The 13,383-nt window shown below is 43.5% G+C and overlaps 1 protein-coding gene across 1 annotated transcript in view; it reads left to right on the top strand.

Moving 5' to 3' along the window:
• MAPK14 (mitogen-activated protein kinase 14) overlaps nt 1-13,383 on the top strand; it is a 50,363-nt gene that overhangs the window by 4,372 nt on the left and 32,608 nt on the right. The window contains exon 2 of the mRNA XM_066622926.1: nt 2,457-2,586. Within this exon, the coding sequence (XP_066479023.1) occupies nt 2,457-2,586 (130 nt within the window). The remainder of the gene's footprint in view (nt 1-2,456; nt 2,587-13,383) is intronic.

Genomic DNA, 13,383 nt, shown 5'->3' on the forward strand with positions numbered 1-13,383 from the left:
CAAATCAATTTTTAAAGCTGTAAGATATTTTGGGAGTGTTTTTGTTGCTAGTTTGCCGCACACTTCTGCACTTGCACCTCTAGGTTTGAAGAAATATGGAAATATTTAAGATGAGGGTGCTTTGGAATGTATCTCATTGTTATGTTTGCATCTTTCAACAGAAATTTGTCTATGGTTTTAGAGAGAAAACAGCCACATAGATTCTTCTTTTCATATTTGGGAGCGGGATAAAAGTCAACATAATATACAAAGCACACATGGGGTAGTGTGAAATGTTGACCCTGGCATTGTAGGATCTTGGGAAAGGGTGGGGATGAATTATTTTAAATGTGTGTAAAAACAATGAATGGGTGGCTGGTCCATCAGCTGGTCAGGCATTGGTGGGTAAAGCCAGATTAAACATTAGTCTGTGTACTGTACTTGAAGAGCTGTAAATAGTCAAGAACAAACAGAATGATCCAGTGAGGCAGCAATCCTAAACTTGCTTGTTAGGAAATAAGCACGCAAATGAATGCTTTGGGATCTGCTTCCAAGTAAAAGTGCTTGGGATTATGTTGGAAATGTTCTTGTATAATATAGCTTGCTATGGATGAGGTAGGTTGTTCAGATTATCATTTCTTTAAGATACAAAACCTGTTCAAAACACAAAATTTTTTACTGAACTATTCATTATCTGTTATGTTTTAGACCTTCAAGGAGTTGGTAACAATCTCAAAACTTTGTATGGATTTTAAAAATTGCATGGATCTAGTTGGAAGCATGCAGGAAAAGGAGCATAATCATCTTTTTATTGTCTTCGTGTAAAATTGTAGAAATCATAATGACTTGGTTTTGTACTCAATTTCAGAATAGTAAGAACTTGTGTTAGATGTTTAAAAAAAAAAGCAGAAGTGGAATTAAGTTTGCAGCCAAACCTTTTTCTAGTTCTTGCAACAGAGGCCTCTTTTATAAGTATGAAGGCAGTGGACAGAGCAGGGGCACATTTATGGGCCCAAATAAAATAACTTTTCCTGTGTTACTTTTCAAAGAATAAGATGTTTGTATAGAACAAAAGTTACTTCCATTTGGGTGTCAGATGTAATATGTTTAGAAAGCAGACACATAGTAGTTCACATTTCTTGAGAAAAATGAGACAGTAGCCATTATCTTGAATTGAAGCTTAACAGTCCTAATGTAAAGGGGAGCTTTGCCAAGTAAGGGGAACTCTTTTCAGCTATCAGTCAAACATAGGAAGCTCTTCAGCTAATCCTGCATAAGTAAATGGTGTGATGAAACTGACTACACAGAATTGCAAATACAGGCAGGGCTCCATGGTTTCAATTATCAGTTGATGGGGGGCTGTGTGCCTGTTAAATTATCTTTGTTGTTTTGAAGAAGTACTTGCAGCACAGGTGTTCTTGTTTAACCATCTTGATTAGGGGTGACGAAACCCTGGCCCCAGGAGCCATTTCCAGCCTGCAAGGAGTTCCCAGTCTCCAATGAGCCTCTGGCCCGCCAGACACTTACTGGAGCCCACACTGACCTGAGGCGACTGCTGTCAGCACAAGGCTGTTTGACCTCTTGCACAAGCTGTGGGCCAAGGGCTCCCTCTGCTGCTTGCTGTTTCATGTCTCTGAAGCAGCAGCGAAGGAACGGCCAGTCTTGCTTTGCACAAGACCTTTTACAGGCCTTCAAATATAGCAAGACCTTCATTCATTCATATAAGTTCCATCTCTAATATATTCATTTACGTAAATTTATTGAAATTTGAAATGTAAATTAATTCTTTTTTCCCCAGCCCCTGACACAGTGTCAGAGAGATAATGTGGCCCTCCTGCCAAAAAGTTTGGACACCCCTGATCTTGATAAACTGAAGAGCAGAACATGCAGGCAATCAGCCTATGCACTAGAGGGTGATTAACAGGAAGCAAGAGTTCCTGATTCCTGTTAGTCCGTCTGTAGTGTGCAGTGTCTGTAGTGTGCAGTGTAGTGTGTAGTGTCCGTCTGTAGTGTGCAGTGCAGTGTGTATAGTGTGCAGTCCGTCTGTAGTGTGTAGTGTACCTGCAAATTTGGCTCTTCAGTTTAAGCAGGATGGTTAAACAAGAACTCCCACACTGCAAGCGCTTTCCCAATACAGCAAAGGTAATTTAATGGGTGCAGGGTGCATATCCACAATTTCTGTATCTTCGGGGGGGGGGGGCGAGTCTGTGGAACATATCCCCACAGATATGGGGGTATGCCTGTAGTTCTTATATAGTTAGTTCTATAACCATTTCTCTATGAAGCTTTGCATTGTGATTCCTTCCCCTCTCCCCTTTTAAACACTGTATAGAAATCCAGACTTGAACCTTGTTTCTTTTAGAACACAATTTTAAAGCTATACTCTCTCAGTGGACCCGAGATATAGTTGTTATTCACTTTTAATGAGTAATATGTCAATCTTGATGTAAATACTGACTTCTGAAAATGTTTTATAGCTCTGCCTTTGATGCTAAAACTGGCCTGCGAGTGGCTGTGAAGAAATTGTCCAGACCGTTTCAGTCCATCATACATGCCAAAAGGACCTACCGTGAACTGCGTCTGCTTAAACACATGAAACATGAAAATGTAAGTTCAAGGGGCTTCCTAGAGATATGCATTTCAATTTTCTGCAGATCCTCAGTTAGAATTGAACTTTGGGTTTTTGACATTAGCTCCAAGCCATGGTGGAGAGTGGGGGGGGGGCAGGGGTGATTTGGGGCTACAGAGAAGAGCCAGAGAAGGTGTGCATTTTCCTCTAAATATGCTTAAGACTGGTCAAATGTTATGTCTACACCAGCCCCAAGTGTGGTACACTCTTCCCTTTTTATCAGTATGTTCACTGTAAGTAAGGATTTTCACTTATCCATACAAGATCACCCCTTTTTTCATATCAAGATTTTCAATATAAGGCAGGGTGTCATGTGGGCAGATATGGCCTTTGGAAGCCCTTTATCTGTGATAATTAGGTTCTCCTAGCACCACCATGAGCTTCTATCAGCTATTGAGCTCTGAAGTGACTTATCTGGCAGGAGCAGCACTGCAGAAAAGGTGGAAATGGAATAGCCCGATTATCATGCAGGCCAGTGTTTCAGCAACACACTTCTGCCAAGATACTGGAAGGGAGAGACAAAAGAGGACCTCAGAAGGCAAGGAATGGCAATAGAAAGTGGCAGGCCAAGAGGGGTAGGAGAAGGAAGAAGCTCTGAGGCACAGGGAGAGCCAAATTATCATGTGGACTGGAATTTCAGCAGTGCTCCTTCTGCCAAGCACCTATTTGCAGAGCACCTGTTGGTTGCTGAACTGCGAAGTGTTATCTCTGCAGAAGCTGTGCTGCTGAAAGGGCAGCCAGTGTGATAATTGGCTCTCCCATAACTTAAAATATGATCAGGATTTGTATATTCTCTTGTCATTTGCAGCTAATATGTTCCTCATTGAGAAAAAATGCTTATTTCTGGTTATCATCACCTTAATGACATCAGTTCCTACTTAATGACATAACTTCCGATCCTCAGCAAACACCATGAACGTTGTCTGCTGTATGATAGAAGTTTGACACCCCTGGTATAAGATCTGGGATTGGTGAGAGAAAAATAAGAACAAAGTCTCTCATGGAGGCAAGGTCTATTTTACTCAATGGTTATATCTACCCTCCACTTTGAACTTTGAAGACAGAAAAGGGATCAAATTTGGCTTGCATGCCCAGGAAGAAGTTCCAGGAGGATGGCTCAAATTTTGGATTTTTCCCGCTGGTAGTCAGAGATCCAGAAAAGCCCTCTTTCTTGGGTATGTGCCTGCAGGCTTTCAGGAAAGCGCTTTTCAGGACCCTCCAAGAACAGAGTATGGCTCTTGTGAAATGTACTGCCCGATAGGTCGCACATCCCCATGCTTTCAAGCCAGGTGCCTTATGCACTCCCTTTTACAGTGTTTTTTTGCTGTGTTTCTACAAATTGCTGTGAATATGGGTCCTAAAAAATAGAAGATTTTTTTAAAAAATTCATAGGAAAAGTGGAAATACAGGTAAAATATAAGGGAGTTGCTCATAGTTTGCAATTAAAGCTTAAGGTACTAAGCCTCATTATGTGATGCTAGAACTTTTGAAACTTTTTCATTGTCAACGTTAATACTTTATTGATGTGGGGTACAGTATGTGCTGCATACTAATGTTCCAGTAAATGACAGATTGCATATATGACAGTGATCCACTGCCTTGCTGCCATCCCCTGCCTCCACCTTTTTAAACTTTTTGTTATCTTTCTACCGCAGTCTCCAGCCCTGGGAGCCAGGGACACCCCCGCACTTGAAGGGGACTAGGCAGTTTAGAGGCAGGCTGCGACCATACCTGGCGAGTGTGGCTACTGTGGGAGTGGGCTGCACCAATCGACAGTGATTGCTGACGGAGACACATCCCATTGTCTCCAACCCTGGCTAGTGATCCAAGCCAATTGGCAGATTGGGGTGATACCCAGCTAGCAGACTGCTTTGGGGGCAAACCATGCCAATCACTAGCAGTCCCTGTCACTGGGTACAGTGGCAGGTGGCAACCTTCATCTTGCCAGCTTAGCAGAGGGTTAGCTAGAAAGACCCAGTCTGGAGGACCTTGCCCCATAGCAGGCTCCAGGAGACGTTATGGAGTGGGGGGGGTGGTGGTGAGAGGGGAGGAGACAGGAGCAGATGATCGCACAACAAACCTACCTAACAATGGGTTTCAGAGAACATATCCCCATGGTTAAGTTGCTGTAATGTTGGTGGTTTTGTTTATCAAACAACGTTTTTGTTATGGTATTAGGAATTTAGAGTAATTTTGGAGTGAACATTGAAATTAATTTCCCATTGAAATTCATGTAATAGTTGTACTCATTCGGATTTTCTCAATAAGTACCAGTTTCAGGAACGAGCTAGGTAGAGATAACGAGGGAAGAATGTGATTGTACTGGTACTAAGGTGGGTCTATATGCTTTCACATGTTTCTGAGGTTTGTGTGTGTTGTGCTTATTAAGCCCATGCAATGCAAATCTTTTGGTAAGTCTTTCTTAAGTGGAAGTCTCTGGTTTTAAAATTAGTTTAATGTAGGATTATTATGAGAATTTTCTTATAGCAGACATTTTGGAGGAAATGTGTTGCCTGTTGTGTCTTCTCTTGGTTGGGGGGGGGGAAGGATCACTCTGCTAATGTCTCAATCTTCAACTATGTGAACTGTTACAAAATACCTCACAGTCTCAGCATTTCTGGAGCACTGCAACAGGAACGTTGCAAAAATGTTCCTTCCCATTGCGCTGTTGTGTAGAAGAGTTTAGTGCCAAGATCTCAAGTAGGTTGCTTACCTTCTGCAATAATGCAACTGTAGTAGTATACAATATTTATTGTAGCTTTTCCCTGCCCCTCTCCCCAGCAAATTCTGCTGTAGCCACTGTGGTATAGTTATTAGAGAGTTGGACCAAGAAAATCTGAACTAAAGGCTCAACCATGAAGCTTTACTGGATGACCTTGGGCCAGTCACTGTGTCTCCTTTGTACCCTCACAAAGACCGTGTGTGGTAGATTAAGGTGAGAGAAGCCAAGTATACTAACTTGAGCTCCTTAGAACAGTGGTTCTCACACTTTTAGCACCAGGACCCACCTTTTAGAATGAGAATCTGTCAGTACCCACCGAAAGTGATGTCGTGACCAGAAGTGACATCATCAAACAGGAACATTTTTAACAATCCTAGGCTGCAATCCTGCCCACGCTCACCCAGGAGTAAGTCTCATTTACAATCATTGTAAAAAACATATACAGAGTAGCCTGTTAAAAGTACAGATGTGTAACATTTCCTCAAATGTAGTCATATATCATGGTAGCATTAAGTCTAATACTGCGGTTTTCAAATTCTCAGAGTTTGAAACCCACAGTAAGTCTTTGCGGGGGCGGGGGGGAGGCAGCAGGGGCAGGAGGAAGGCAGCGATGCAATCCCCAGGATCACGTCACTCAGGGAGCTGCAGGGACTGGGGTGCACCCTGCAGTCCCTGCAGCAGCCATCCCTGAGTGCAGGGAGCCCTGTGCGAGCACCTGCAGGGCTCCCCAGGTTAGGGAAAGTAAGAGTGGAGAGATCGCACTCTGCCTCCACTAAACTGGAAGCGGAGCGCGATCTCGCCACTCTCACTTTCCCTGACCTGGGGAGACCTGCAGGTGCTCGCACACGGCTCTCCGCACCCAGGTATGGCTGCTGCAGGGACTGCAGGGTGCACCCCAGTCCCTGTAGCACAGTCCGAAGGGAAAGTGGAGCGATCGCACTCCGCTTCCGGTTTAGCAGAGGCGAGGTGCGATCACCCCACTCTCACTTTCCCTGACCTGGAGAGCCCTGCCAAAGGTCACACAGGGCTCCCCGCACCCCTGGGAGGCTGCAGGAGGCTTGGGCAAGTGTACCCAAGCCCTTGCAGCCCCCCTGAGCGGCACGATCCTGGGGATCGTGCCACTGCCTCCTGGCTGCCCCCACCCCTTAAGGGAAAAGAGACCAGGGCCCTCAGGCTGGGGCGTCGCGACACCCCAGTTTGAATACCACTGGTCTAATATATTAAAAATAAAATATTGAAATGAATGGGGACCCACCTGAAATTTGTTTGTGACCCAGCTAGTGGGTCCCAGCCCACAATTTGAGAAACACTGCCTTAAAGGAAGGGAGGAATGGGAGAAATAAAAATGTTTGAATGTGGCACAGCATAGGCCTCTTAGTGTTTTTGAACAAAACTTTGGGGCAGTGTGTTTGTCTTAGATCAGTGGTTCCCAACCTGTGTTCCGGGGACCACAGGTGGTCCATGAGACTTGAAGAAGTGGTTCGCAAGGTCTCAGGAAAAAAAGGGATGATCACTTTGGGTGTCTTGCCCAGTGAGCACTGCCCCATGGACCACTGAAGTGTTAGCTGTGGCTATAGGTATTCTGTTCTCCACTCTCTCTGATGGTCCAGTGCTAGGTGAAGTGTTACCAAAAAGGCTGTTTTGTTTAGGGGAATTAGTATATTAGCCTTTTGGAAACTCTTAGGATCGCAGTCTGGATAACAAGACAGCGTAGAGCAAAGAAATCCCTTGTTTAGCTTAAGGAGGAGACTGGGAGAAAGGTAACTTTCAATCAAAGGATTATATTTTTATTACAAAAACACACAAAGGTAAACATAATACACATGGAGAAATGATAAGTATAGATTCTAGTGTACCTAGCTTGTGGTGGCTGCATGTGCTATGTATTTGGGTGCATCTGAAAAGGAATCAGAAATGGATAGGGTGTAGGGAAGTATTTTAGGGGTTCCTTAATCTGCTAAACCCAGTTTGCTAACTAAAGATGGGGGAGAAGGGAGGAATAGATAGGGAAGAAGGGAGAGGGTTTAGACGCAAGATATATTTACCTGTCCGGGGGGGGGGGGCAGTTGGGGGAAGAGTCCCGTGTAGGACCACTCCCGCAGGAGGGCAGTCAGAGAGAGAGAGACATGTGCTCGGAGCTTCCTTTTAAGGGATTGTGTGTGACCTGGAAGCTGACCTAGAATGACCGGAAGTATCCCAGAGCTGTGCACATGCTCAGTATACTCACAATGGTACACGTGGAGTATGTGATGAACCGGAAGGAAGTCAGCTTACCAGCCAGGCTGACCTTCTGGGGGAGGGAGGCAATTTGCATAAGGTGCTTAAGAGTGATAAAGCTACAACAAAAGAACAATAGACTTCTTCCTCCATGCATGCTTTGTGCTATGTGCATGCTATGTGCATGCTTCCTCCATGCATTCTTCCTTCTTCATGCATGGGTGCATGCTTGTTTTGCATAATCAGGAGACATTCCTTGATTGGAGGAGGGGATGTAATCACAACTTGTGACCTTTACCAGGTTTTTTTGGAAATTGGGCTTGTTTGCTTGGCTTGTATGATATCTTAGTCCATAATATATATACAAAATCACAACTTGGAAGGGAAAAGGGGATTTTCACGTAACAGAAGTGCCAGCTGAAGGAGGGTTTGTTCTCTACCCTTTCTGGTAGTCCATGGAGAAGAGCTCACTCAGTGAGAAGCTTCCTCATGACCCACTAGAGAGGGCAGAGAATGGACCCCCACAGCTGACATTTCCAGTATGCACTCCCCCATGCGTTACCAAATTGAATTGTATTTTTTTATGTGTGGTGGGGATGGAGGGGGTTGCATGTGGTCCACGGCAATGCCAATGTTTGTTTCAGTGGTCCGCAGGCTCCTAAAGGTTGGGAACCACTGTTTTAGATACTTAGAATACCATTGTGGATGTGTAGGATTGGTGGTGGTTATGTGGAATAGGCCCGTCTTTATCAGTGAGGCCCAGGCTGTGGAATTCTTTACCCCAGAACAGCTTGTCTAACCTCATGGGTTTTCAGCACCTGGGAATAACTGTTATTCCAATATGCTTTTGTCACAAGGAATATGTTTTGTTTTCTATCAAGATTTAGGCTGCCTTTTGTTATGTTGTTACCCTGCTGTGTTATATTTTTAGTATTGTATTTTAATGGTTATTCTTGTGTCAATGTTTGATAGCTTCTCTGAGAGATCCTTTTGTGGACGGAAAGGTAGGGTAAAAATTAAAAAAAACAAATACTTATTTGGGAAGCCCTTTTGGCAAATACCATTAAACAATGTTCATGGTCCCTCTACCCCTAATAATGATGAAAACTTCTCTTTGCACATTTTTTTAGCACCACCATTTTGGTGGGGCACTAGTTGTTCATCTCTTTTACGTGGACAGTTGATTCTTTCCTGTAAAATGTAGAAGAATCTTAGTTCTTACTGCGTATACAGGAAGTCAATCCTGCAGCAATTTCACAATATCGTTATGTGGTTGGGCCTTTTTTCATGGTTTCTTTTGTTATCTTTGGCCCAAAGTTGCTTCATCACAGCTTTTTAGCAAGGGAGTGGGGATCTTGAATTAAGAATATCTTGGTAAGAACTGAGTTAAGCCAAATTACATGAATATAGAAACATGCTACTGAGGCATGCTTCTATCAGTAGTGCTTCTTTTTCTTAAAAACATCCCAGCGGTACAATTCCATTTGGAACCAGGGCACACAGGAAGCTTCATTCTTGTCCTGGGTGCTCATTTTATATTGGTAAAGCAGGGATTGGCCACCTGAAGCAGTGATTTTGGTTTGGCAGCAAATTGGCCCTTTAGAGGGGTGACTTTTCAGGATAAGCACAGCACTTAGAAAAAGAAATGACTTCTTTCCTGGGGTGCCCTGGTTCTGACAAGGATTCCACCCCCTCTTCCCCCACCCCACTGTGTTTTGGAAAAAACAAGTTGGATGCATGCTTCTGCCTTGCACATTTGCATACTCATGTGATTTTGGCACTTAGTAAAAGACAAAGAAGTAAGAGGAAATTTGTCAGTAGGATGGGAAAGGGTATGTTCAGAGCCATGGAGAAAGGCAGGATATTTTGTGTTGCAGCAGAAGCCTTGCCCATGGTTTTGACAATACTTAGAGCCCAATCCTATGCACGTCTTCTAAATTGAAAGGTTGGCCACCCCAGTTCTAGGGGTTTATGTAAATTTTGGGATGATTGCGCAGAATGCATTTGTAAGAACGAATATAGTGTTTGGCTCATCTTATTATTATTATTAACAGTATTTATATACCACTTTTCAACTAAAAGTTCACAAAGCGGTTTACAGAGAAAAATCAAATAACTAAATGGCTCCCTGTCCCCAAAAGGGCTCACATTCTAAAAAGATGCAAATGAATACCAGCAGACAGCCACTAAAACAGACACTGCTGGAGTGAGGTGGGTCAGTTACTCTCCCCCTGCTAAAAAAGGAGCACCCACTTGAAAAAGTGCCTCTTACCCAATTAGCAGGGGTCCACATCCTTTGCTAAAATGGTTGCTATCCAAGAATATATACAGTCATCAGATCATGATCTATGCTTTTAGTTATAAGCAAGTGTACAAAAGTGGCAGAAAGATTTCTGCAGTTCATTTGTGTATCTCAGCTCAGTTATGTATTCTAGCAATACTTTCAGGTGTGTGTGTGTGTGTGTGTGTGTGTGTGTGTGTGTGTGTGTGTGTGTTTAATGTAAGCTTGAGAGATGGAGCCTATACCAAAATGTGAAGATTATTCTGTACGAAACCTTCTGTTATGTTAGGCCTTTAAAAAAGAAAATGTGAATGAGGTTCAACCATGAATTTCAACATCACTGCATAACTATCATCCTCATTAGGAGCACTGGTGGTGGTTTCCACAATATATTTTTCCACGCATTGATTTAGTTCTGTATTTAAGGATGCAAGATCATGTTTAGAACTTTAACAGAAATGTGCCAGTGAGACTTTTAAATCTGTAGCAGTACTAGGAACTGTGTTGTGAGTTTTTTAAAAAAAATCACTTAATCCTAATCTTCCTCCCAGTTTCATTGCTTATTGCAGTGGTATTCAAACTTGGGCGTCAAACGCCCCAGCCTGTAGGTCCTGGCCTCTGCCCCCTTAAGGGGCGGTGGCAGCCAGGAGACGGGGAAGGCAGTAGCGCCATCCACAGGATCGCACCGCTCAGGGGGGCTGCAGGGGCTTGGGTGCACTTGCCCAAGCCTCCTGCAGCCTCTCGGGGGTGTGGGGAGCCCTGTGCAACTTTCGGCAGGGCTCCCCAGGTCAGGGAAAGGGAGAGTGGGGCGATCTACTCTGCCTCCACAAAAGCAGAAGCGGAGCGTGATCGCCCCAGTCTCCCTTTCCCTGACCTGGGGTGCCCTGCAGGCACTCGCACAGGGCTTCCCACACACAGGGATGGCTGCTGCAGGGACTGCAGGGTGCATCCCAGTCCCTGCAGCCCCCTGAGCGACGCGATCCTGGGAATTGCATTGCTGCCTTCCCCCTGCCCCTGCTTCCTCCCCCCCGTCCCCGCAAAGACCTACTGCGGGTTTCAAACTCCTGGAGAGTTTGGCTTATTGTAACCAAAGGCTTATTGTAACCAAAGTCTTATTGTAAATTGGCTTATTGAAAACCGCAGGCTTATTGTAATACACCCCACTTGAAGTCCATTAAACTAAGCCAGGGGTGCTCACACCTTTTTGGCTCGAGAGCTACTTTGAAACCCAGCAAGGCCCGGAGATCTACTAGGGGGGAAGGAAGCGTCTGACAGACACCCCCTTTAATGTATGGAGCCCCTGCTGGAGTCTAGTCAGTTTCGTCAGTTGTGTTGCTGCATGCCTGAAGAGCAGCTAAAGTGTCCGTTTCAGTGTCAGTTTAGCTAAATATGTCGGTTTCGTCTATTCACTAGACAAAACTGACATATTAACAGTTTGGAGAGACAGGGCTCCGCGATCTACTCATTTTGCCTCGCGATCTACCGGTAGATCGCGATCCACCTATTGAGCACCCCTGAACTAAGCAATTAGATATATTGGATAAATACTTAAGCCGTATATTGGTGATAGGATTGTGTTTACACACCAATGGGTACTAATAATCTGAAAATATTTTTAAATGAAAAAAGCACTTCTAAGGGTGGTGATTCAGAGAAGTGTCAGGTGGCTTCAGCCCTTCCCTCCCAGCAGACTTAATAATGTGCATTTAGAAAGAACTGTAGCTAGAATAGATCTAAACTAAATGGTGTGATTTCTTCAAGAAGTCTTACTGTAGGTTTCCAGACATTTATTCTGTTTTGTATGAGGCCTGGTTACACTACAGCATTCTGAGTTAAGCAAAGGCTTCAACGTTGCTGTTGAGCTGCTACTACTTACTGTGAAGACAAGATTTTTTAAGCAGTGGGTTGGAAGGAACAATTGGAGATTATTGAATGAGGGCAGCCTAGGTAATAAGCAGGAAGGTTTTCTGTTGTGGAGTTATTTTCTTAGCTAGTTTCAATAAAGTGTTGGCATGTAGTAGTGCTTGCGTAGTTAATCCAAATAGAGCACTGTTCTAATGATGTATCTTGTTTTGAAATAGTGACTAGCAGTTAAGGGAAAAAGTTTATATTTTAGAAGAAATACTATAAAGTATACAATTCATGAACGCCTCAGAAATTGGAGTGTTTCTTGATGTCCATGTTTTAATTTAGATACCTGTCTGCACTTGGAGCATGTGTGTGCACCCATGCACTGTCCCTTTAAACTTGGCTCTGAGTTTATGGAAGCACTGTTACACATTAGTTATGTGTACAGTATTCAGCTTGTTGGTGCAAATGTTAGTTTCTGTGTACAAGGCTAACTCTGAAATCTATAGCTGCAGTGGTTTGAAGGCTGGGGGTGTTTATCATTTCTCTTATCAAATTTGAAGTCCTTTCCTACTTGCTTGGGCTGCTGTATTAGCAGATGTACTCAACTGAAGACAGTACCAGTAATGCTTCATTTGTACACTATATATTAATAGTACTTGGACAGCCATTTATTTTAGCTGGCTCATTACTGAAGCAGCAGTGAGTCAAAGCAAGATGACGCATAATTTGTGAGTAACCCAGTAAATTTGTCTTTTGCAATAGCTTGCAGGGAGTTATTCGTTCATACCTTAATTTATTTTCCTTAAAGGTTGATGGCTCATTTAAGGTATTTTGTAACTGTTGAAGTGAACTCTGTTAGGAATTGCCTATTGAGGGTGATTGAAGGAGAAGAGGAAAATGCATTCTTATTGGTAATTTGTCAGGACAAGGTGGCATCAGGTTGGGGCATGGCCTGAGAGCCCGTGCCCATTAGAAGACCCACTTGGCCAAACCAACCATCTTGAACTCTTAGTACTGATGACAGTGGTAGTGCCCATCAGGGGGAGGGCCTGGTGCCAGATTTTTCCCTAGGACCCCCAACAACCTAGCACTGTTTGATGAACAGCTGTGGAGGCAGGGATTGTTTGGGTTGGTATTATGTAAACATACAGTAGCTGACTAAACAACCACCTGCCTCCCACTGAATTCTAGTAAGCGCATGTTTTCCTTTTTCTTCTCCTCTCTTCCCAGTTGCCCTGTAGTAGCGGCTGGTTAGTTCCACTGGCTTTGCTGTCCATCATTGCCTTCAGTATTCATTGAAATTGGTAGTACAATACTTAAGTGCACCTAACAAATTAGATTCCATTTGCTGTATATCATTTCATTTTTTCATTGCTAGTATTACATTTTTTTATGTGCTTGGTCCCCTGCTTTTTAAAATTTGAATGTTTGGAGTAAAGAATAAAATTACACTTAATAATAATAATACAGGTATTTCTATACTGCTTTTCTTGGTCCTCCTTGGATTTCTCCTTGGACTTTATTCAAGGCAGTTTACATAGGCAGGCTAATTAAATCCCCGTAGGGATTTTTACAATTTGAAAGAAGGTTCTATCTTTCATGAAACCACAACATTCAGATGTTTCTTTCTGATCTGGTCGCAACATTCTGGCCTCCATCCTCCCATGCTCAGAGCAGATGGAATAACTCTGCTCAGCTTGTCAG

This window comes from Tiliqua scincoides, chromosome 4 (assembly GCF_035046505.1).
Source record: "Tiliqua scincoides isolate rTilSci1 chromosome 4, rTilSci1.hap2, whole genome shotgun sequence".
Taxonomy (NCBI): Eukaryota; Metazoa; Chordata; class Lepidosauria; order Squamata; family Scincidae; genus Tiliqua; species Tiliqua scincoides.